Source organism: Falco rusticolus, chromosome 4, assembly GCF_015220075.1.
Source record: "Falco rusticolus isolate bFalRus1 chromosome 4, bFalRus1.pri, whole genome shotgun sequence".
NCBI lineage: Eukaryota > Metazoa > Chordata > Aves > Falconiformes > Falconidae > Falco > Falco rusticolus.
This window is the reverse complement of record NC_051190.1, coordinates 7,732,923-7,757,631: the sequence shown is the minus strand read 5'-3', so window position 1 is coordinate 7,757,631 and position 24,709 is coordinate 7,732,923. Positions and strand designations below refer to the sequence as shown.

Sequence of the window (24,709 nt, the reverse complement as noted above, 5' to 3'; positions counted from 1 at the left end):
CTCGGGGCAGGAGGGAGCAGGGCAGGACGCCGGGGCTCAGCTGCACGGCACCTGCCCGCCGTGCCTCGGGGGAAGCTGCTGCGGCGTGTGGGGAGCCGGGGCCGGGCGGGGAGGGGGCCGGCACATCCCGGAGCGGAGGGATGCCGGCGCCAGTGCTGGGCAGGGAGCGCCCGGGGGCTGGCAGGTCCCCGGGGCAGGGGGACTCCAGGGGACTGGAGAGGGGCAGGCATCACCTGTCTCCCCGCGGCTGAGGACCGGGGACCACCGGGGCGGGGGCGACAGCAGCAACGAGGTGGGGCCGGGGGAAGGTGCCCCTCTTCCTGCCCGAGGGGCTGCCGTGTGTGGGAGGCGGTTTCTCGCCGGAGCCGGAGCCCTCACAAAGCCGCCGGCTCGCCCGGGCTCGGCTCCCCGCTGCCTCCCGCTGCCTCCCGCTGCCTCCCGCCGCCCGCCTCGGCAGACAAAGGAGGGACGGCACTTATGTAGGCGCTTCCTTCCCGGGGCCGGCGGGAGTGGTGGGCGCCGGAGGCCAACCTTGCTGCCCGCGGCCTCACACGGCGCGGGGCTCCGCCGGCACGGAGCAACAAAAGGCCGGAGTCGGAGGTGAGCGGCGGGGGCGGCGGGGCTCGAACCCGCTGTCCCAGGAGGGGGGGAGGCGGGGCTGGGGGGCGGGGCTATGCAAACGACGCCCCCCGCGGCGCCCCGCGACAAGCGCAGGGGCTGCGGCGCCCACTCGGGGCCGGGCCGCCACCGCCCGCCGCCCCGGCCCCGCCCCGCGCCCCGCCCCGCCCCGCCGCCGCTCCACGGGCCGGGGCCGCGGCGGCAGTCGCGGCCGCGAGATGGCGGGGGGCCGCGGGTGCCCGGCGCGGCGCTGAGCCCCGCCGCCCTCCACACCCCCCCGCCAGCCGCCGCCGCCGCCGGGACCCCCGCAGAGGTAAGGGCGGGGAGCGGGCGGCGGAGCGGGGGCGCCCCGAGAAAACTTTCCGCCGCTCGGAACTCGCGTGTGCGTGCCTGTGTCCCCCCCGCCGCAACTTGCCGGTGAAGCGGGCAGGTGGGGCGTGGGGGCGGCTTGGTGCCTGCGCACCGGGGTCGGGACCTCTGCCCCGAGCCGGCGGCGACGCCGGGCGCTTTGCAGCCCTCCCCACCGCCCCGCCTCGCAGGGGGGCCGGTACCGGGGGTGGGGTGGGGTGTCTTTGCTGGTCCCCCCACACCCGGGAGCCCGGCGCGCCCCGGTGCCGCCCGGGGCGGGGGTACGGTCCCCGGGGAGCACGGTGCGGGCAGGGGACGGGGGCTGGCAAAGACCTCCCGGGGCAGGGGGGGCTGCGGCAGGGCTGGGCGGCGGGTGGGTGGCTGAGGAGGGGGTGCTGGGGAGGGGGGCACTCGCCAGACGCCCTCCCCCAGCCCTGTGGAGCCGCCAGCCGCCGCCAGCCCGGGGGGACCGGGAGCCCCAGCGGGGCACGGGGCGCGGGGGGGCAGAGCGCCCGGGGGCGCAGGGGACAGGGGGCTCTCCCCCGGGACTGGCCAGGCGTGCCGGAGGGCTGGCGGCGCAAAGTTGCGCAAAGTTATTTCCCGGGTGCGAGGGGCCGCGCTGGCCGGTTAACGTTATTATTTTATTTTCTTTCTTTCTTTCTTTTTTGGGTTTTTTTTTATTCCGCCCCCTTCCCACCGGTGCCACCGTGCACTCGGGCACCATGGCCGAGAGCTGGGGCGGACTCCCCTCCCGCTGCCCATCCTGCCGGTCTCTCTTTTCCCTCCCGAAGCGTTTCCTGCTCCCGGGGGTCGCTCCCGAGGCCCCAGGACCAGGCGTGCGGGCAGCCTTACCTCCGAGCCCCCCCGGCCCCCCTCGGCCCCGGGGACTCGGTCCCCCAGAGGAGTCCCTGTTCTAGCCGGGAAAACCTTTCCCCAATCGCTTGGGCTCGGTGGCGCTGGGCTGACCGGCCTGGGAGGGGGGATAATGCCGAGCGGGATTTTGATCTTCCTGCGGCAGCACCAGCAATGGCCAAACTTTAATTGCCAACATCCCCCCCACCCCCAGCCAGCCCGGGTGCTGGGGGGAGGAGGAACGTGGCCGCTCTCCCCTGGAGTTCCCAGTTTCCCTGGAGCGCAGATGACCCTGGAAATAAAGATTTCCCGTCCAAGGTGCACTCCGATGGGCCGTTTCCCCTTTTTGCTTCCTTGGAATTTGCCTTTCCCAGCCGGGCCTGGGTGCCCCCCGCTCGCCGCCGGCCCTTTCCCCCCTCCTCGCCCTGCGCTCGCTGCGCTCCCCTCCTCTCCCTTTTCCTTTGTTTGCCATCTCGCTCCCTGTCTCTGACGCGTACGCCGCTCCATCCAAATGCAATAGTGGGATTTGCCAGAATTATTTCCTAAAGCTGCCGGGGAGAGGGGGGGAGGCTTGGATGGAGGGGGGTTATTTAACTGCAACCAACTGGAGTTTTGGCTGGCGAAGGAACTGGGGGCTCGGGCTGTCCCGGCCCGGCGCTGATGGGAAGGGCAGAGCCTGGGAACGGGTGGGAGAAGCAGGGGGGCCAGCCTGGAAGGGGACCGAATGCCAGTACAATGGAGCAGAGCTGGGTGTGCTCAGGGGGAGAAGAGCAAATCGAAATATTTACTGACTCCAAAGGCAAGAGTGAGGAAAAAAAAAAATACTGAGCCCCCGGGGAGCGGCAGTGCCGCCGTGCTCCAGGTCTTGCCCTGCCGCCCGAGGAAGCGGCGCTGGAGGGGCTGCGGTTGGAGGGGCTGCGGTGGTGCCCGCCTGGCGGTGTCGGTGCTGCTGTCCTTGTCCCGCTCGGGGCCAGGGCTGGCACCCTGGCTTCTGTGCACCCCGGGAGGGGCTGGCCGGACCACCTGGGTGGCCTTGTGGGCAGAGCCCCGGGATGCGGGACTGCCCCCCTGGCAGCTCAGCATCTCTCTGCTGGGGTGCCCTGAAGGGGTCCTGGCCATCCACCCGCCGCCTTCCTGTGTGCCTGTCCCCTGCGGGGCTATGCAGTGGCAGCTGGCACGTCCCCATGGGGGTGGCACGATGGGAACCCCCCGGTGCAGCATGCAGGCAGGCAGTGCCCATCCTTGCGGTGCAGACACCTTTGACTGGGTGCTGCCTGGATGCCTGAGCCCACCCAGGTACCACGGCACAGCGCATCCCACCCTGGGTGTGCAGCTCCCTGGGGACGTGAGTAGCTTCCCGCCGCAGCCCTCCTCCCAAATCCTGCCTTAAGCCTCCTGGAGCCCCCTGGGAGGGTGCTGCCTTGGGAGAGGGACCTGGGCCCGAGGAGATGATCCCTCTCCCCGAGGGGCAGTGGGGCACACTGGGGGCACTGCATGCCATGCTGTGCCATGCCGTGCTGTGCCGGGGTGCGTGTGTGGCTTGCTGGAGGCAGCTTGGCGGACTCCACTCAGTGCTGGAGCCCCAGGGAGTCCAGCTGCCTGGCACACAGGCAGGGTTTTTTTTTTCTTCTTCTTTTTCCTCCTCTTTTATTTATGAAAAAAAAAATCCCCCCCCCTTTTTTTTTTTTTTTTTGTACGTTCTTGGAATAATGAAGTCCAGATTTCCTTCATGTTGGAAAGATTTGATCCCAGCTCTGCTCACTGTGGCTTTGCTGGGGGCTGGGAGGAGAGGTGGGGCGAAGAGGGGTGGGAATGGGACCCCTCTAGGTGCTGGGGGAGAGCCATCTCAGCGCAGTGGGGATGCTGCAGGCTAGGGGGGTGAGGAGGGATGCTCCTCACCTGGGCAAGGTTCGCTGGCTTAGGTGGGGGAGCGTGCTGCAGTGGTGCTCACTGCCGTGCTCGCCTCACTCTGCATGCTTAGCTTGGCACCCTAGAAGGTGAGACTGGGCACCCCCACCAATTCCTGCCCCCCACACCCCAGCCTGCAGAGCAGGGTTCACCTGAGCCCCCCCAGGGCTTGCTCCCAGCCCTCCCCACAGGGTGCTGTGTGCCGGCGAGTGATGAAGAGTGGCATGATGATGGGGAGGTGTGGGACTTGTACCCCACATCCCAGGGTGGGTGCAGCAAACTGATGTCCCTCCCTGCTATGCCCTCTTTGGCAGGCTCAGCTCCCCAAGTCCCGGACTCCCCTCGACATCGGTGCCCAGGTGCATGCCCACCATGCCCGTGGTCAGCGTCCTCCTCTGGGCCACCCTGCTGACTCTGGGCTGGCGGGCTGCCCATGCCAAGGACCACGGCTTTGCTACCCCGAGGGTCCAGCTCTCCTTCAAAGGTAAGAGCCTGGCAGCAGGAGTCGCGGGGTGGGGGTGGGGAGCAGGGTGGGACCCCAAGAAGGTGGAGGACATCAGGGGCACCGTGGTCCAGGCTTCCTCCTCCCTTCTCACCTGGTAGCAGGGGTATCAGTAGGCTGCACCCCCAGAAATCTCCATGGGGATCGGTGTGGCTGAGCTCCCAGTTTGCCCCCTCCCCCCCGCTCCCATTCTTGGGGGGGTTGTGGGGCTGGTAGCCTGCCCAGTCCCCCTAGTACGCTTCCCCTTGTGGGTGTGTGACTCCCTCCATCTGGCGAAGCTGGGTGCTGAGGTGCGAGAAGCCCCCCCCCAGCAGCGCCCCGAGTCCAAACAGCAGCTTGGCGCTGCCCTGGCCCCCCCAGCTGGCATTAATGCCTGGGAGCTGGCTGGGAGCCGGCTAGAGGCAGGAGGGGAGGATGCCGGGGTGGGGGAAAGGGGCTTAACCCTTTGGTACCGGGGCTGCCCGACCCACCCAGCCCACTCTAGGAGCCAGGGGAACAATCCCGGGTCAGCTTTGGGGTGCATGTTGGTGGAGGGGTTGGTCCTGAGCTCCTGCCTCGAGGATGCTGAGAGGGAGCTGGATGGGGCGATGAGGCAGTGCTCAGGGTTACAAACCTGGAGGAGCTTCCGCCAGCACAGGGTGTTTGGTACTGCCCTCGCCCCAGGCCCTGCTGGGACCAGCTGCCCTCTTGGATTCGTCCCAGCCCAGGGATGTGTGTCAGGAGGGTGACAGGCACACAGAGCCTTGTGTCTGCCTTTTCTTGGGGTCCTGGGGAACGTGAGCCATCCTGGGAGAGCCGGGGCCATGCTGCCTGCGCCCTGCCATGCTTTCCCACCGTGCCTTTGCCCTCCGGTCATGTACCGAACCGGTGAGCCCGGGATGCAGTGGCGGAGCCGATGGTGAGCACAGCAGTTCTGGTCCGGTCCAGCAGAGCCCCCTGGCAGGAGGGGCTCAGGGGGCTCGCGGCAAACAAGGCTCAGGCAGGGCGAGCCTCTGGCTTTAAAGGCTGGTCTCGGCAGGAAAAATGGCTGGTATGAAGCGGCTGGGGACAAGTCCAGGCTGGAAAGGTGTGTGCAGTTCCTCTCTGCGTGGCAGGCACCACTTTTCTCTCCAAAAGGCGGTTTCGGAGAGGTTTTGGGGGCTGCTGGGGCACTTTGGCCGCTGCTGTTTCCCACCTAGGGATGCATCCCTTATCCTGGCTCAGAGCATCTCTTCCTTGTGGCTGCAGTGGGAGGAGGCTGTGGTGAAGCCCTGGCTTGACCCGGTGCCCCCCACCCCGGCAAGGTGTGTGTTAATGCTTGTTGCCATCCCGCAGTGCCGGCATGCCCGGGAGCAGGATTAATTCCGGATAAGTGTGGTTAGGCCTGCTGTGCAGCGGGGTGGGGGCTGGTTTGGGTTTGGTTTTTGGGCCCTGGCTGGGTGGAGTGGAGTTCCCTGGCCATGACCGGGGGACCTGGTGGTGTCACCCAAGTGCCTGTGCCAGGATCTCTGGTCCTTCTCCCTCCTGCCTGGGGTGGCCTGGCATGGCTCCCCCTGCACAGAGAGGGCATTTGTGGTGTGAGAAGGGCCAGTTTGCACTGGCACATGGAGAAGAAATGCTGGTGATGTGCTGGATCCAAGCATCAGGATTGGGAAGGGATGCTGCTCACCTCCTCCCCGCCTACGCTCTTGCAGCAGTGGCAGCAGAGGAGAATTAGCCTGGGGTCTTCCTCGAGGGCCAGCCAGGAGCCGCACACCAGGCTGCCGGTAAGCAGCTTCCCTGAGTCAATAATCTGCCCGCAGCCTCCTCAAAGCCGTGGGGCTGCGAGATGTGGTGTGGTAGTGGCAATTGCTGGCTGGTCCGGCCCCTTTCTTGCTTGGGGAGCCTGGATCAGTACCCAGATCCCCTGCCCCAAATCCCTTGAGGCAGCTGCAGGCAGTGGGGCTGGGCGTGATGGGGGCTGGGCTGTGGGGCACTGGTGTGATGAGCTGGGCTGGGCTGTGCTGGCAGGGACATGGTTGTGGTACTTCAGGGGACCTGGTGCCTGTTGGTGTGGGCAGGGCTGGAGGGATGCTGCTGGGCTTGGGGTGCAGGTCCCCACCACCAGCGTCCCTCTGGCTGAAGCATCCCCATGCCAAGGTACTGCCCGGTAGGACCCAGGTGGCTGTGGCATCGCATTGGCACCTAGTGGGGTGCTGGGGAAAGATTTGTGCTGGAGGGAGCCACTGTATCCTTGTGTCCATCCGTCCCCCCCCAGTGCCTCGCCTCAGCCACGCTGCCTGGAGCCCCGCCAGCCCCGGGAGCGTCTCTGGGTTTGTTTGCCTTTGCTTGTTATCGCGCGCCGGAGGTTTGTCGCAGCTCCCCGGGGCCTGCGTCATCCTCTACGGAGCCCCGTCGTCTCTGAGTGCTTTAAAAAAAGAAAAAAAATTAAAAAATAATGAAGCAATAAGAATAGGGCAGGAGCCGAGCTCCTTCACCCCAGCGCAGGGTGATGGGCTGGGCAGGGTCATCCCGCAGTCGTCCCCCTCACCCTGCGACCCCCATGGTTGCTGTCCGTCTGTCCTCCCTCTCAAGGCTTTCCTGTCCATGTGTCGTGCAGGAGGAAGGTGACCGGCACGGAAAGAACAGCACTGGGAGCGGCTCCGGCACAGCTCCCTTTTGCCAGCAGCTCTTCCCAGATCTCAGCCCGGTGCTGGCCAGAAATAGGGTGGATATTTTTAATCATCTTCTTGCTAACAATTCCCCCCCCATCTCCTGTACACATCCTGTGGCCCCCTCTCCTCTGGGCCTTCCTCCGTGCCGGGGGCTCGGGCACCGCAGAGGTCTGTGCTTTCACCACAAGGATGCAGGAGGTGATGATGATGGTGATGGTGATTCATCCCTCTGTGTCCTGCTCCCTGTCCGGCATGGGAAAAGCATGCGGGAAGGAAGGGTGGGCTCTCACCCCGCATCGCCGCGGGAAGCCCTCGAGGTCAGGGCTCTCCATGGGGCTTCAAAGGGGGAGCCGCTGCTCCCCGTGCCCCCCCCCCCCCCCCCCCCCCGCACCAACGTGGCAATGGGAACAGCCGTGCTGGCACCTCTTGGAAAAGCCGTGGCAGAGGTCCAGCCAGGGACAGCCCTGGCCAGGAGGGGCCGGGTGAGAGGCAGGGCAGTTCCTGCAGGGGGAAAAAATCACTTTAAAAAGAATAAATCAAGTGGTGGAGGCTCCTCTCGCCTCTGCTGCCAGCCCCCTGCGTGACCTTGCTTCTGGATGCCTTGTGCCTCAGTTTCCCCTCCCATCCTGCTGGCATCTCGGCTGGGGGACATCGGCACGCTTGATCCAGGCCGGGAGGTGGCAGATGGCTGGAGAGGAGCCCGGCAAGGGGGCTGTGTCCCCGGGGCCACCCAGGCGCCCTCCTAAGCTGCCGCAGCTGTGGGCACTGCCTGGCGACAGCAGGCTGGGATAAACATGGGGAGGACACGGGGGGGTGCACAGGCAGGGCCAAGGGCTCGGGGACAGCCAGCCGTGGGGATGTGCTGGGAGGGCTGGTGCTGTTGGTCCTCACCCCAGCACAGAGTGGGGGTGTGCTGGACCTCTGTGCTGCTCCTTGGACCCCTCAAAGGTAGGGGAGATGCCACGGTCCCCTCTCCTGTGCCCTGGGGGACAGGGACATGAGGGTGAGCTCTGTGACTCCCTAAAAGGATTTCTTTGGCTGGGGAGGTTGTGGGGCTGTGGCAGGGCCCCCCCACCCACCAGGACCGGCTGCTGCTGGGGCTGAGCCCGGACTCCGGCTGCAAAGCTCCATAAGCTCCTTTAAACCTTCCTCCCAAAAAACCACCCTGTGCGATTTTAGCCCCCCCCCCAGCATATATCTAGTAAGCTCATTATCCCTCAAATTAACAACACTCCTGGAGCAGTGCAGCCAGCATGGCCCTTCCTGGCATCTGTGTCCCCCATCCCTGGCTCCAGTGCTGCCGGCCCCTGCCCGGAGCACCCCAGCCACTGCCTTCCCTGTTGTCTTTTTGGCACAGAGCGAATGGCCTGGAAAAGCAACTGCATTCCCACCAAGGCAACCTTGTGCTGCTTTCAGGGGCTGTGGAAGAAAATGTTAAAAAATGTATAAAAAAACGCCCCAAAGGGCGGCGGGTGGGGACCCTCAGCTCAGCTCTTTGCTTTTGGGGGCACTGAAGTGTTTTTTTCTGAAGCCAGGCTCCTTCCCGAGGGGTTTTTCCTGCTGCCGGAGTATCCCCTGGCCCAGCTCCCCAGTGGGGACCGGGGTCACCGCTGCCATGTGATGCTCGGTGGGGACAGGGCCCCCCCCTACCAGAGATGCTCGTTGGGGCACGTCCACCCGCGAGCACTTCGGGCAAGCTCGCTGGGGGATGAATCAGCGGTTTCGGCTGAAAAAATGTGGGTTTTCTTTTTTTTTTTTTTTTTTTTGGCCTGTGCCCAATCGTCCAGGCTGCGATGGGGGGGGGGGGGGGGGGGGAAAGCACCCGGCTCACCCTGCTTTCATCCCAAGGGATTTGAGCCGGGTGGCTGTGGCACCTGTCCCCTGCTGCAGGGGCCAGTGGAGCGGGTGCCGGCACGGGGCGATGCTCCCGGGGGGCGCTGGATATGGTCGGGGGTGGAAGGCAGCAAGCGGGAGCTGGAGCCATTTCATCTCCCAAGCCCCAGCAAGGCGGCTTTGGTTTCCTCCCACCTGTGAATCGGTTAAATGGGAAAAAAGCTTGGCTGGGGGCCACGGAAACTCTCTTATTACATGTAATTAGCTTAATTACATCATAAATAACCCATCAAGGGGTAGCGGAGTGATGCTCAAACAAATAAGCAATTCTGCTTTCATCGGGTGACCCACCCAGCTCTTTGATCAGACCCAGTAACAACAAATGCTTTAAACACGGGAGGGGACACATCCAGCCCCCCATCCCTTTCCCAGCATTGCTCCCCATCCTTCCTCTTTGCCAGGTACCCAAAAAGCTGCATCCCTGATTTCAAGCAGGGGAAAAATTAGGGGGAAGCATCCTGAAAATTTGGGGCACACTTATAAATTTATGGGATAAACCGCTTTGGGATGGAGCCAGGATTTATCCCTGCTGGGCCAGGCTCCCTTGGGATCAGTGCTGGCTTCTCCATCGGCATGCGGTGTGAATTCATTCACCCCCATGCAAAGAAAGGGCTCCCAAAAGGCACTGCCTCTGCCAGCCAGGGGGAGAGCGGTTATTGAATATAAACACGCTGTGTAATTTACATGCTAATTATGTTGAATGCACTACAAGCCCATAATTAGAAACTAATTAGGTGAGAGCGCCTGTAATTGGTTTCAGGGGGGTGCAGCAATAGTGCACCTGGGGAGGTGACCAGTTCTGGTCCTATAGTGGCATTAACTCTCCATGCCGGCGCTCCGGTGGTGTTTGAGGGGGTTGGGGGTATTTGGGGCGCTGGGATGAGATGCCCTCTGGATGCTCGGTTTATCAGGGGCCCCTAAAATCTCACCCTTGCTTTGGAGATCAGTGCTGGCCTCTGTGCCAGTGGGCAGGGACCACTCATCCCTGCCCGATGGGGGACGGTGGTGGTAGCCAGCGAGGGTGGAGGTGTGGGCAGCTGCTGGAGCTGTAAATTCAGCCCGAATTTGGCATGACCGGGGGGGGCGGGGGGGGATTTGGCTTTGCAGAGCATGTAATTGGGCGGTGCTGCTTGCCATCACTGCGGGCAGAGCCAAGCAGGCAGAGCTGAGCATCACCCCTTGTTGCTGGCCAAGGGTCTGACGGTTCCTGGCCGCCAGCATCGCTCGAAGGCGCAGGGTAATTAAATCTCAATGCCTGAGGCCACCAAACGATACTAGGGAGGTGAGTCCGATGGAGGCTTGGTGGGGGCTCTGCAGGATGCTGCGAGGGGACCGTCCCCATCCCCGGGGAGGCCACCCTGGCTGTGATGCTGGGCGGCTCCTGGCTCCGGTGCTGGGCAATTAAAATGGGATTAGGCTCCTGGCCAGCCAGGGGAGCTCTGCCGGTGCTGGGGTTGGCAGCAGGGATGCGGGAGGGAATATGCTCATCAGGGCACATCGGCTAACCAGCCAGCTTCCCTAGCCCCAAGGGGGGCCCCTGCCCCGCTCTGTCCCCAGGGCCCCCCCGTGGCTGCCGGGGGCAGGTTTGGGGGCACAGTGGTGGTGGGGGATTAGGCAGGGAGGGCGGGAAGGCGGCGGTTCAGGAGGTCAGAAGTTGGGGTGGGGGCTCACCCATCCGTCCATCCCCTTTGGAGAGGGCGTCACGGGGCAGTGGGTCCGTCACCACCCTGCTTTGGGGATGCCCCCTCTGATCGCTGGGCCGTGGGGGGCTGAATGGTGCCCCCAGCGGGGGGCCAGGGCCCTTTGTGCTGCTGGCTCTGTCCCCTGACAAGTCCTGGGGCCGGCCATCCTGATGGATGTGGGATATTTGGGACTGTCACGGGACCCTGCACTGCTGGTGTCCTGGTGCTGCCCGGCTCAGCCCCAGGGTCCCAGCTGGGAGGTGAGGATGGGAGCATGCCCCTGGGGAGGTTGGACGTGGTGTCCCCAGGCCAGGCAGCGATGGCAGATGCGGGGCTGTCCCAGCATGGGGGTCTGCCTGGTTTAACCTCCATCCCCAGCTCTGCCTGCACCAGGGCTGTCCCTGCCCCAAGCAGGATGACTTGGGCGTATGGCTCTGGCAGCTGGTCCCTAGTGCTGGGGACGAGCCCTCTTGCTCTGCCTGCGTCACCCCACTGCTGAAGCCACCCTGCCCTTTCCTGGCTCCTGAGCTCCAGAGCCTCCCCGACACTAGCATACCTCTGGGGGAAGCCCCAAGAAAGTCACCCTGTGTCCCCAGGGCACTGTGTGGGGCACACACATGCACACAGACACGTGCTGTGTGAGGTACACGTGCATGCACACACACTGTGTGGGGCACACATGCACATATGTAATGGTATGGGGCACTCACCTGTACTCGCACACACACATGTACACATGCACGCACACAGTGAGGCACACACATGCACAGATGCGCTGTGTGGGGCACGCACAGTGTGGGGGGCACACACGCACAGTGTACGTGCACACACACACATGCTGCGTGGGATGCACACACATGCTGTGTGGGGCACACACGCATGCACACGTGTTGCATGCTGTACATGCATACGCACACACGCACTGCGTGGGTGAGTGGGGCAGCTGTGGGCCGTGGCACAGGCAGAGACTGGACCCAGTGCACTGTGGCACAGGCAGAGGCACTGTGGGACAGGCAGGGAGCACCATGGGACAGGCAGGGAATGCCACAAGTGGCAGGCAAGCCAGCACTGGCAACAGGGAACATCTGGAGCCCAGATGGGACAGGCAGGAGGAGTGTGCTCACCAGGTGGGTGAGCAGCCCCCCTGTCCCCCTGTCCTTTGCACCGTGGCACCCCACCCTGCCCACCAGCCCCTCCACGTGCCCACCATGCTCACCCCCTCTATCCAGCCCTGGCTGGCAGGCAGACCCCTGGGCCAGGGGGATGTTGATGTCACGTCCTGTGACAGCATTTCCCACAGCCCCAGCAGATTTGTGCCCCGTGGTGCCCGGCATGTAGCGGCCTCCCCACTGCAGCTGAGCAGTGCTGAGTGGGCTGCAGGTGCCGTGCGGCAGGGCTGGGGGCTGGGGGGCAGCGCTGCTGGCCATGGGACAGGGCGGGTTCTCCCAGTGACACCGGTGGGCACAGATCTGGCTGCTCCTGTGCACCGCTGTGCCCCCTTGGCATGGGCTCCCATGGAGACCTCCCTTTCCCCTGGCTGGCAGGAGTGTAGGTGCCCACCCTGCCCCAGAGGTGCCCACCCCCCTGCCAGTCCGCCAGCCCAGCCCCAGAATGCCAAGCAGGGTGTCCCCAGGGCTGTGCAAGGGGGTCCCTGCCACCGCCAGGGTGCAGGGCACAGCCCCCCAGCCCTCTCAGTCCCCAAAGAGGGCAGCCCCCCATGTCTTCAGGGTGCCCAGGATGGGAAGGAGCCCTGGGGATGCCTGTGGGACATTGCCAGCCCCCCATGGGGCTGGAAGGTGAGAGGTCAGGGAGATCTGCAGGCGCTTGGCATCCTGGCTGGGAGCGGCAGCTGGCCGCTGGAGCCCTGCCCAGCCCTGCCTGGAAGCCGGCATGCTCCTTCCCGCCACCGAGCTGCAGGAACCTGCTCCACTCCCACCCGGGAAGGGGGGTCCCCGGTGCACAGGGCACACCCCGGTGTGGAGGGACAAAATGCAGGGTGGGGGGTGCTCATGGGGCCAGCATCCCGTGGCAGTCCCATGAGACCCCCATGTCTAATGGCTGAAGGGGGGAATCCAAAGGGGGTGGCATCTCCAGAGGGGGTGGCATCTGGGGCAGATTGTGTCCCATGGAGGTGGCATCTAGAGTGGCACCTCCAAAGGGGATGGCATATGGGGAAGATGATATCCCATGGGAGTGGCATCTTATGGCTGGGAGTGACATCGGATGGCTGTTGGTGGCATCCAAAGGGGTGGCACCTCCAAAGGGAGTGACATCCAGGGCAGGTGTCATCCCATGGAGGTGGCATCAGATGGCTGGGCTTGACATCGGAAGGGAGTGACACCTCCAGAGGGGGTGGCATCCAGAGTAGGTAGTGTCCCATGGGGGTAGGGTTCTGTCTTGCTCGTGTCCTGGCCCCTGCTGCGTGGTCCTTGGCACTGGCCCACATCATCTGCAGCACTTCTGCCTTCCATCTGGCTGCCTCATTGCACTTGTGAATATTCATGACCCTCATTATCCTCTTTCACTCATTGCTCCCACACTCAGGCTAAAAATAACTTCCCAAGGGGGGATGGGGTGCGTGGGGCCGGGGAGAGGTTTGTCCCCTCCCCGGGAGGGAGCTCCTTGGGGTCCCAGCTTCCCCATCGAGGAGCCAGTGGACTGGCTGAGACGTGGGGTCACAGGGCAGGAGAGGGATGATGCCGGAGATTTTGGGAGCTGCGGGCTCTTGGCTAGTGTGCCAGGGAGCCCCTGCTTCCCGCCCCATCTCAGTGGGGAGCTCCACTCCCTCCTGTGGGGTGCTGGGTCTCCTGAGCCCAGGTCCTGCTGTCCCCCTCCCCTGGCCACTCTTGGTTGTCCCAACCAGCCATGTGCATCTCTGTCATTGTCCCATGTCCTATGTAGAGGTGGCAGTATCATGGCTCTCATGGAGGGAAAGGTGGGCATCTCCTCTGGCAGGATGTCCTCCAGCTGGGACCAGCCTTGAACTCAGGGGCAGAGGTGGCACCAGGGCAGGTGGGGGTCCCTGGGGTGCTGACACCTGCCCCTTTGCCCCCACAGAGCTGAAGGCAACTGGCACAGCGCACTTCTTCAACTTCCTCCTCAACTCCAGCGACTACCGCATCTTGCTGAAAGACGAGGACCACGACCGCATGTACGTGGGCAGCAAGGACTACGTCCTCTCGCTGGACCTCCATGACATCAACCGCGAGCCCCTCATTGTAAGCTGCCATCGCAGGGTAGGGGGGGCACAGGTGGGAGGGGGGCAACTGGGCACACGAGGGGGCATTTTGGATGCTGGGGCAGGAGCTCGATGGGCGTTGCTGGCACTGGTGGGGAAGAGGTGGGGCTGGATGTGAGCCCTGGTCTCCCCTGGGCTTGTGTCTCTGCAGATCCACTGGCCCGCATCCCAGCAGAGGATCGAAGAGTGCATCCTGTCAGGCAAGAACAGCAACGTGAGTGGACACCATGAACCCCCTTCTGGCCAGCACTCAGGGGGATTTGTGTCCTCATGTCATACCCTGAAAAAGCCATCCCCCAGGTCCCCTCTAGTGCAGCAGCATCTGCAGCCATGCCGGGATGGGGTGGCATCCCATGGTGTCACAGTGTTCTCTCACCCCTTCTGTCCCAGCCCTGCAGGTCCTGGAGAGCTTCATGGGCAAGTAGGAGGCCAAGCTCCTCATGTTTCCTCCTGCCAGCCAGGGCTGGGCCTTCTAGCTTGCCAGCTCGTGGCTCATGCTAGCCCCTGACTCATGCTGTCCCATGCCCCATGCCATCCCGTGGCCCATGCCAACCCATGACCCACACCATCCCATGACCCACACCAACCCATGGTGCCAGCCCATGGCCCCACCCCAACCTATGGCCCCCTGCTGGGGTTGGCACCCCCCTCCTCTGCTTCCCAGGGGGAGTGTGGCAACTTCATCCGCCTGATCCAGCCCTGGAACCGGACCCACCTCTACGTGTGTGGCACCGGCGCCTACAACCCCATCTGCGCCTTCGTCAACCGTGGGCGCAAAGCCCAGGTAAGGGGTGGGTGGGATGGGTGGGGGCTGAGCCAGTGCCTGGACCAGTGGTGCTGGTGCAGCCACCACAGGACTGCAGCGGGGTGCAGGAGGGCAGCACGGCATGGCTTGCCTCTGCTGGTTGGTGTCAGGGGGTTTGGGGAGCAGAGGGTTGGGGGCCACAGCAGGCAGTGGGGTGACCGTGGCTAACAGTGCTGTGCTGCTGAGTGGGGCCAAGCCATCTCCACAGACAGAGGACTTCTCTTCATGCTGGAACTGGGCCACCCTGGCTGGACCTTGATGCTGGCTTCCATGTGATGTGCCCTCGCACCCTGCTGGTCGCAGCCACTGCTGGATCTCCACCGGAGCAAGAGATGTGTCACCCCCAGCTTCCCACCCACCACCAGGCTGCGGAGCCCCTTGCCGTGGATGCAGAGGATGCCTGGCACTGTGCCAGTGCTGGTGTTGCACAGGGAAAACTGTGGCAGGGGCTGTGCCAGTGCATGTGGCTGTGTCGGGGACATCCCTGTATGAATGCCACACAGCCCCAAGGACCATGGTATGCACTGAGAGGGTGGTCAAAGCCGTGTGCCACCAGGCTGGATGTGTGGCAGACAGAGGAGCAGTTTCAGAATAGTCCTGGGAGGAAGCCAGTCTCTGCAAGTAGCAACGTGGGTGTCCTGGGGGGCCCCAAGCCCTGTGAGGTGTCGATCCCCTCTGCGCTGGGGTGGCAGGTCCTGGGCTGTGTCCTCTTCTGTGGTCAGAGGGAGCTGGGTGCTGCCAGCCTGAGCTGAGGGAGGAACGCGGCGCTGGACATGGAGGATGTGTGTCTGCCCCGATGCCCCCAAGCCTGGCACAGGCACCAAGAAGGGTGGACGCTGCTTGGGCCAGTCCAGATTAGGACTGGATTGGGACCAGGCTGGGCAGCAGCAGCATTTGAGGAGGAGCAGGGGTGCTGGTGCAATTGAGGACAGCATCGTGTGTCCCCTCCAGCAGACCAGCAGCGCTGTGGCGGGGACAGGGCATTCCAGTGACCCTGTAGTGCCAGTAGCTTCCCCCATGCCGTGACTGGGCGCCGGGGGCTGGGGCATTGCTTCTCTGCTCAGGGTGCTGCCACCTGGGTGGCAGGTGCCATCTTTGTGTGCCCAGGTGTGAGCCTAACCTGGCTGGCTGCGGGCAGCTGCCTCTCCGCTCTCTCCTTCCCTGTGCCAGGGCACCCCAGTTCTGTGGGAGAGAGTAGGATCTGTCCTGGAGAAGCTCCTGCTGGAGGACGGCCCAGCCTGGAGCATCCGGAGACCCCCACCAGCACCACCCAGGGGGACCACAGCTCTGCTGCTCCATGGGCACCCATCACCCCAGCTCTTGGGGTCCCCCCACCCGCCCCTGCCCTGGGGGGTCCTTCCCCCCACGGGCGCTAACTCTCTGCCCTGCTCCTTTTCCCCAGGGGTTTCCGTCGAGCCAGCCGGGAGGCCGGGAAAGCAGATCCACCGACAGCCCCCTCAGCCCGAGACCAGCACAAAGCAAGGTGGGAACCGGTCTGGGAGCCCGCCGCAGCCGTGCCCAACTCTCCCCGGGGCGCGCCAGAGCCGCGGGCTCCTTCTCCCTCCCACCGGCATGCTTCCGACCCCTGGGCCAGGCGCCCTGTGCCGTGGGCATCCCCGGTTCCGTGGGCATCCCCGCCGTCTCCTTCCCTCTCAGCACAGCATCTTTCGGCCACCGGCCTGGCGTCTGCTCTCCTTCTCTCACTAACTCCTTCCTCCCAGGCCATGTACGGGTCCCCTGTGGGGGACACTGTCAGGGACGGTGGCTCTCCCCCCTGCCACCAGCTTTGCCCAGCTCCAGGCTTGCTGTGTCCCTTGGAAGTGGGGCCACTTGTCGGTAGAGCCACAGGGCTTGAGGTGGTTCAGGGGAGGATGCCAAGGCCATGTGCAGGAGGTGTTTTGGTAGGGTCTACAAAAACGTGACTAAGCAGCTGCTTTGCCCTGCCCCGGGGAGGGCTTGTGTCATGCCAGCGGGCAAGCAGGCTCAGGGAGGCGATGGCAGCCCCAGCTTCTGGGAACACCCAGCGTCCTGCCCACCCTGACAGTGTCACCCCCCAAGCCTCTCCCCTCCAGACTAACATGGGTCAGTGCATGGGCTGGGGAGCAGGTGGGGCGTGGGCATCCTGTGGCAGCCTGGGTCTCCCTCCTGCCTGGCCCTCTGCCCCTGCTGGCCCCTCCGCTCCAAGGATGGGTGGTAGGGGGGGCAGAGGGTGATGCTCAGCTGCGAGCATCTCACTGGCTGCGGGCAGCTCCTGCTGCTGACTTCCCCAGTGCCAGCTGGGCAAGCCCTGTTGCCATTTCAGCCCCCTCGAGCTCCCCTGGTTCCTCCCTCCCTGCCAGATCTGGCCCCAGCATCCACAGGGAGAAGCTCCCTGGTGCAGCTCCCTGTGCCCTGGGCGGGGGCTCCCTGGGGGCTGCCAGCACCTGCTTTCCCGCAACTCCGATGCATTTCAAGGTGCGTTAGCCCAGCAGTGGTGCCGGCACCGTGATGGCTCATGGGTTGCCTGACTGGGAGGGTGAGATGATGCGGCTGGGGCCAGGGCTGCACTGGAGAGCCAGGTTTTCCCTGTGATGGTTTGCTCAGCTCGGGAGCAGGGCTGTCACCAGGCAGAGGCGTTTGTGATGGTGATGGTGGCTCTGGCAGCGCAGTGCAGCAATGGGGACGGTGGAAGTGTGGCTGTGCCCATCTCTGGGGCTGAGGTGCCCCAGGAGGAGCTGGCATGAGCAAAACCTCTGGTGGGAGATGTGCTCGGTGAGCATCCCAGCTCCCCACCATATCCTGCCCTTCCTGGAGCTGGGGGCTCTGCCAGGACGCTGTTCACCTTTTGATGGAGGATGGCTGCCACCATGTCCATCACCCCTGCGTCAAAGCCAGGGCATGGGGCCAGTGGGCAGTTCCGCCACTCTGATTTGGTTGCTTGAGGTACCCCCCTGCACCCGGGCTCCTCACAAGTGCTGCCATGCTGCTGCTTCATCCCTGCTCTGATGGTCCCTATGTCAGGTGGTGCAGGGTGCCCTGGCTGGGCCAGCCTGGCCCTGCCTGCCCCCAGCTGGCTCTGGCAGAGGTTTTTGTGTCTGTCTCTGGAGGCAGTGTGGGTCTTGCCTGGCTGGGGATGTGTGACAGTGCCAGGGATGGCCACAGGGGAGGCAGAGGTGGAGAGACAGCTAACAGTGTGGGGGCAAATCCCCCAGTGTGGGTGCAGCATCTCCCCATGATGCCACCTTGGCAGTGCCTGCTGGAAGATGGGTCCTGGCAAGAGGACTGCGGTGGGTCTGGCAGCCAAGCTGTGCTGAGCTGTGCCACTGGCCAAACTCTGCCTGCCAAAGCTGCTGGAGCTGAGTGACCTGGAGCCAGCCAAATGGCAACGTGCGACGCGGCCAGCTGGAGCAAAGAGGTGGCCAAAGGGAGATGTTTGCCCAGAAGTGGACCTGGGGGATGGATGCCCTGTTTCAACCCAGCAGTTCAACCAAGTCTCCAAGTGGTGGAGGGCATGGAGAAGCACCCAGCACCGTTGGAGGAGTAGCTCACGGGGACCTCAGCTTCTCAGAAGACCTGCAGACCCCTGGTGTGGTCCACCCGCATCCATCCTTGCTGCTGGCCTTCATCCTGGAGGAGCCTGCTTCTCCTGGTGGGCTTTGGAAGATGCCACAGGGATGGAGGGGTGAAAGTCTAATCAGCTCCTCCATTTGCTTCCTTCTCCAGGATTATATCTTCTACCTGGAGCCAGACAAGCTGGAGTCAGGGAAGGGGAAGTGTTCCTATGACCCCAAAGTAGACACCGTCTCTGCGTTAATAAGTGAGTTCTGTAGCTCCCTGGGGCCAGTGCTGCCTGTGTTGGGCAGAGGAAGCATGTAGGCGGGATGGGATAGCTGCTCCCACAGTCTTCCTGCATTGCCCAAATATCCCCTGGGAGTCAGGTTCCTGCCCCTGCCACCCCTGCTTGCTCCAGCGGTGGATGGCTGGGCACCCGGGATGCCCAGTCCTTGGGCAGTTGGCCCAGCAGAGGTGGAGGTCCTGGTTACAGACCAGTGGCAACCTTCTGAGCTCTCTGAGATGGCCACAGGCAGTGGCTCTTGGTGCCTTGTGGCTACTGGCTGGAGCTAGGGCTGGATGGAGCCCAGAGCAGTGGGAGAAGGTGGGTGGATGGGACTAGGTGGGGGTCCCTGGCTGATTCCTGCCCTCTGCAGATGAAGAGCTCTACGCTGGTGTCTACATCGACTTCATGGGCACAGATGCCGCCATCTTCCGCACCATGGGCAAGCAGACAGCCATGAGGACAGACCAATACAATTCACGCTGGCTCAACGGTGAGTTTGGGTGTCATTGGCTCAGGTTCCCTGGGGCCCACGCAGCTCCAGCCCTAGAGATGAAACTCATCGTGTTGTACTATGTCCTCCCAGGACAGAGACAGTAGCCAGTATGGGCAGGTGGATGGGTGGTGGAGTGGGAAGGATGGATGGATGGATGGATGGATGGATGGATGGACAGCTGATGGATGGGTGGATGGATGGATGGATGGGTGGTTGACAGTTGACAGCTGATGGATGCGTGGACAGATGGGTGGACACATGATGTATGGGTGGATGATGGATGGGTGGAGGGATGTGTGATGGATGGATGGATGGATGGATGGGTGGAAATCTAGGCAGAATAGCAGAGGGACAGCTGTGTGTGGCAGTGGCAGATGTGCTGGGAGCTTTGCTGGATGGTGGGAGCAGTCAGCTGGTGAGAGATTGGGCTGGCTCTGCCAGAGTCTGTGTGTAGGTTTCTGCAGGGCTGAGATGTCAACCATGTCGCCTGCAGTCGGTGACCCTGAGCACTCATCCTGCCCCCCTCAGAGCACCCCTGCCTGCAGGGCGGCAGCTGAGTAAACAGAGCAGAGCAGATGGGATGATCCTGCGGGGCTGGGGAGCCGGCGGGGCGGTAACCTGAAGAGGGAGAGCTGTCAGCACGGCTGGGTACCGGCTGATGGATGGCAGGGAGAAGCTTCCTGAGAAGCTTCCAGTCTGCGTGGTTCCTCCCCGGGGGAAGACTGGTTCCCACCGCCCTGTTCAGAGCTGCTGGAGCTCTCCACTCTGTGGATCTCAGGGGTGCTCCCAAGGACCTCAGGGAAGCTCCAAGGCACTCCTGGAGCACTGATGACCACCAGAGAGACCGAGTTCCTCTGCTCACCTCTGCAGCTATGGTCCAGATCCAGCTGTCTCCCTGCAACCACAGCAGTGCTTTTCCAGGAGCAGAGGAAAGGGGGGCTCAGCATCCCGCTGCAGCCAGGGGCAGGCTTCTGCTGGGCTGACAGTGCTGTGCCGTGCCGTTCCAGACCCGGCCTTTGTCCGTGCCCAGCTCATACCCGACAGCAGCGAGAGGAATGACGACAAGCTCTACTTCTTCTTCCGAGAGAAGTCAGCTGATGCCCCGCTGAGCCCTGGGGTCTATTCCCGCATCGGGCGCATCTGCCTGGTAGGTGGAGCAGCAGGCAGGCAGGGGAGTGGGCAAGGGAGTGGGCAGGGCTCAGCATGGGGGTTCCTCTGTTGCAGAATGACGACGGGGGCCACTGCTGCCTCGTGAACAAGTGGAGCACCTTCCTGAAGGCCCGGCTCGTCTGCTCTGTGCCAGGACCTGATGGGATCGAAACGCACTTTGATGAGCTCCGTGAGTGGGCAAGGAGGGGGATGGAGACCTTCTCCACTCCTGCAGGCTTGGGGGGCACCCTGGGGAGAGCTGGGGACCCTCTTGCTGCCCCCCCACCTCTTGCTGTCCCATGGGGAGCTGCTCTCCCCCCTATCCTGGCATCCCTGAGTGCAAGGGTGTTCCTGCCTACCTTCCCCATGGTGACACCCCCATCTTTCTGTCCCAAGAGGATGTCTTCATCCAGCAGACTCAGGACACCAAGAACCCCGTTATCTACGCTGTGTTCTCTGCTTCGGGGTGAGTGCTGACACTCCCAGCACAGAGCAGCAGAGGATGGGCCCCTGCTGGGTGGGGGTCCCTGTGATGCCACAGTGTAGGGTGGCAGCAGGTCCTTCCTCCCAGGTCGGTCTTCAAGGGTTCTGCCGTGTGTGTCTACTCCATGGCTGACATCCGCATGGTCTTCAACGGGCCCTTTGCACACAAGGAGGGACCCAACTACCAGTGGGTGCCCTACACAGGCAAAATGCCCTACCCCCGGCCAGGCACTGTAAGTACCCCCTGGGCACACGTGGGGAGGTGAGCTGGCACCTGCCATGCAACCGGCACCCTCGGTCGCATGCCCAAATACCAGCTCACTGAGCACTGGTGATGTTTGTGCCACAGTGCCCCGGGGGAACCTTCACCCCATCCATGAAGTCGACGAAGGATTATCCTGATGAAGTGATCAACTTCATGCGTACGCACCCGCTGATGTACCACGCTGTCTATCCCACCCACCGCCAGCCGCTGGTGGTCCGCACCAACGTCAACTACCGCTTCACCACCGTGGCCGTCGACCAGGTGGATGCGGCAGACGGGCGCTATGAGGTGCTTTTCCTGGGCACAGGTACCCACGCCGCGCACCGCGGGGAACGCAGCATGCTCCGGCGCGGCCCCGGAGGGCACGGGCACCACCAGGGCTGGCCAGAGCACGGTGCCCTCCGCCACGCTGGAGCAGGGTGAGGGGCTGAGACCCCTCCCCTGAGATCCCTGCCCCTCTTTGAGGCTCCAGCCTGGTCCATCCCCTGCCCCGGTGCCCATCCCATGGACCCCCACCATCCAGCCTGGTCTTTCCCTTAGCCCAGTTCCCATCCCCAGAGCCAGCAACCCAGCATGATACCTCCCATCCTAGGGATGCCACCAGCCAGCCTGGTCCTTCCCCTGCCCTGCCCGTCCCACGGCCCCCACCATTCAGCCTCATCCTTTCCTGACCCCAGTGCCTATCCTGCATTCTTCCCATTGCGCATCCTAAGCCCACCATCATCCAGCTTCATGCCTCCCCTGCCCAGCTGCCCATTCTAGAGGCACTAGCATCCAGCCCTGTCCTTCCCCTGCCCCAGTGCCCATCCTGCAGGCACCATCATCCAGCTCAGTGCCTCCGCTGCTCCAATGCACATCCCAGAGCCCCCATGGTCCGTCCTGATCCTTTCCCAGCTGCTGTCCCCACCCTGCCCTGGGTGGCAGCAGTGCCTAGCCACAGGCAGTGTCCTGAGCTGGTACACCGCGCCCCAGGCACAGCTGCCTGCTGCAGCAGGAGAGAGATGGGCATGGGCTTGGGGGAATCCTTCCTCCCCCCAGTCCCAGCAGGAACCCCCTTCCCAGGCTTGGAGGGCACAGGTGCTCAAGGGTGGCACTGAGTGCCCGGGCACCATGGTGTCTTGCAGATCGGGGCACCGTGCAGAAGGTCATCGTGCTCCCCCGGGATGACATGGAGACGGAGGAGCTCATGCTGGAGGAGATCGAGGTGTTCAAGGTAAGGGCTGGCCTGCCCTCCACGCCCTGCTGAGTGTCCTCAACCGGGCCAACCATCCCCTTGGGACACCAGCCATTCTTTGGGACACCAACCTGCCCCCTGGGACATCAGCAAGTCCCTTGGGATACCAGCCACCCATTGTCTGGCTCTGGAGGAACCCCAAGCATTGGTCCTCCTGCCTGCTGCCTTCTCGCATCTCCCCCTGCCCGCCCCTGCCTGCCCTAGCTGCCTGCAGGGGTCTGGGGCGCCCACCCCAGGGCTGCAGCATCAGGCCAGGCAGTCACCCCTCATTCTCTTTCACTTCTGCTCTCATCTAGGTGCCAGCACCCATCAAGACAATGACCATCTCCTCCAAGAGGGTGAGTCATGGCAAATGGCAGGGTGCTGGGCAGATCCCATTACGGGCCTGGCCGCGGCACTGCCTAGTGTCACCCCAGCACCAGAAGGGGAGGCGCATGGGTAGCCCCAGGCAAGCTGGCTCGAGTGACCCCAGGTGGCCCTGGTGTCTTGGCCAGTTCCAGTACCAGGAGGCTGCAGCTCATTCTGGGTGGTCCTTGTGGGGTGGGGACAAGATAGCATCTCACTTTGTCCTCTTTGTCACCCAACAGCAACAGCTGTACGTGTCCTCGGCTGTAGGTGTGACCCACCTGGCCCTACACCGCTGCGATGTGTACGGGGAAGCCTGTGCTGACTGCTGCCTGGCCCGGGACCCGTACTGTGCCTGGGATGGCAGCGCCTGCACCCGCTACTCTGCCTCCTCCAAGAGGTACGGGGGGCCAGGGGACAGCGGCAGGGAGGGACACCCTGGCTTCAGGCTCCCCAGCTCACCTTCCACCTCCCCACAGGCGGAGCCGGCGGCAGGATGTCCGGCATGGCAACCCCATCCGCCAGTGCCGAGGCTACAACTCCAACGGTGAGCGAGGTCTGGGGCACAGCCCCACAGCATGGGGGGGCGGCTGCGGGGCGTGCTGAGGGTGGGGTGTGGGGGGTGTGTAGGCAATGACCAGAGTGGCACAGAGGTGGATGGATGCCCTGGTGGGCTGATGGTTGTGTGGGTGGGTATATGGGAAGAAGGTGAGCATGGATGGATGGATGGATGAATGGATGGATAGATGAAATAATGGGTACAATGGGGAGGAGGATGAGCCCAGATGGATGGGTTGGTGGGTAGATGGATGTGTGAATGAGTGGATACATTGGAGAGGAGGATGAATGTGGATGGTTGGGTGGATGGGTGGGTGGATACATTGGGGAGTAGGATGAACATGGATGGGTAGATGGATACATTAAGGATGGAGGATGGATAGATAGATGGATATGTTGTGGAGGAGAATGATCAGATTTGAATGGGTAGATTGAGGAAGGGATGGATGGATGGATGGATGGATGAATGGATGGATGGATACGGTGGGGAGAAGGATGATTACAAATGGGTGGGTGTGTAGACGAATGAATGGGTGGATGGATGAGCGTATGGATACTTCAGAGGAAGATGAACATGGGTGGGTGGGTGGATGGATGGACAGACAGACAGACAGACACCCTTGCAGAAGCATGGCTACACTAGAGGTGAAGGAGCATACTCGCTGGGTGTCTGGGGAGCAGGCAGGCCTGTGGCTGGAGATGGACAGGACCTCTCCCTTGGAGAGTTGGTGGGCTGGGCAGGACGGCAGCGGGGCAGGGGTGCGGAGGCGTGTGACCCAGCTGCCCATGGCCCACCCCTGCAGCTAACAAGAACATGGTGGAGGCAGTGCAGTATGGGGTGGAGGGCAGCACTGCCTTCCTGGAGTGCCAGCCCCGCTCGCCCCAGGCCAGCATCAAGTGGCTGCTGCAGAAGGACAACAGTGACCGGCGGAAAGAGGTAGGGCAGGGTGCTGCTTGGGAGGGGGTGTGGGGTGGGGGGCCAGGGACCAGCCCACTGAGCCATGCCACCTCTCCCCCTGACAGCTGCGGGTGGAAGGCCGGGTGCTGCGGACGGAGCAGGGCTTGCTGCTGCGTGCCCTCCAGCTCGCCGACAGTGGCCTCTACTCCTGCACCGCCACCGAGAACAACTTCAAGCACACGGTGACCAAGGTGCAGCTCCGTGTCCTCAGTGGCCGCGCCGTCCACGCTGTGCTGGTCCAGGCGGAGTCCCCCCCTGGCCTGCCGGGTGCCCCCACTCCTCGCTACCAGGACCTGCTGCAGCTCCTCACCCAGCCAGAAATGGGACTTCTGGACCAGTACTGCCAGGGCTACTGGCGGCACACGGCCGCTAGCCCCCCACAGCCACTAGCTGGCCTCAAAGCCAAGGAGCAGCAGGACCAGAAGAAGCCTCGAAACCGCCGGAATCACCAGCCAGAGACCTACGGGCATACATGAAACCATCATCAGGGACTTTGCTAGCACAGTGGTCTATTTTTCCCCCCTTTTAATATTAAAAATATCTATAAATAAATAAAAATATATATATATATATGTACATCCACGCACACACGCACGCAGACACACGCACTCCTCCCCTCCCACGGGAGATGGTATTTATTTGTAGGTTGTACATAGTCACTGGGGTGATGTGACTCCCACCTCCTGGCCCCAGGCAGGGGTGGGGACCCCCAAGGCAGCCGCCACCAGCACTGCTGTCTTCCCCCCTGCCCCAGGACCCCGGGATCCTGGTGTGTGGGGACTACTGGGCACTGCAGCTGCTGTCTTCCCACAGCTGGGGCATGGCCCTGCGCTGGGGGGCCAGAGGTGCTGGGTCCTGCTGTGGGAGGGGGTGATGCCCTGTGGAGGGGAACAAACCCCAGCCAAGGCAGTGGGAGAGGCAGCGCCAC

At 63.4% G+C, this 24,709-nt stretch overlaps 1 protein-coding gene across 2 annotated transcripts; it reads left to right on the top strand.

Annotated features, from left to right (window-relative positions):
- The first annotated feature begins 768 nt into the window (after nucleotides 1-768).
- LOC119147423 (semaphorin-3F-like) lies at nucleotides 769-24,351 on the top strand. 2 transcript variants are annotated; one of them, XM_037386405.1, is made up of 19 exons: nucleotides 769-931; nucleotides 4,041-4,210; nucleotides 13,494-13,654; nucleotides 13,826-13,888; nucleotides 14,339-14,458; nucleotides 15,882-15,962; nucleotides 18,182-18,275; nucleotides 18,667-18,786; nucleotides 19,797-19,936; nucleotides 20,014-20,128; nucleotides 20,335-20,404; nucleotides 20,510-20,654; nucleotides 20,771-20,993; nucleotides 21,811-21,899; nucleotides 22,217-22,258; nucleotides 22,508-22,665; nucleotides 22,745-22,812; nucleotides 23,627-23,760; nucleotides 23,847-24,351. In XM_037386405.1, exons 2-19 carry the CDS (start codon nucleotides 4,090-4,092, stop codon nucleotides 24,255-24,257), a joined length of 2,355 nt encoding a protein of 784 aa, XP_037242302.1. In that variant the 5' UTR covers nucleotides 769-931; nucleotides 4,041-4,089; the 3' UTR covers nucleotides 24,258-24,351. The 2 variants fall into 2 exon arrangements, with proteins under 2 accessions (XP_037242302.1, XP_037242304.1); XM_037386407.1 differs by lacking the exon at nucleotides 15,882-15,962.
- Nucleotides 24,352-24,709: the final 358 nt, after the last annotated feature.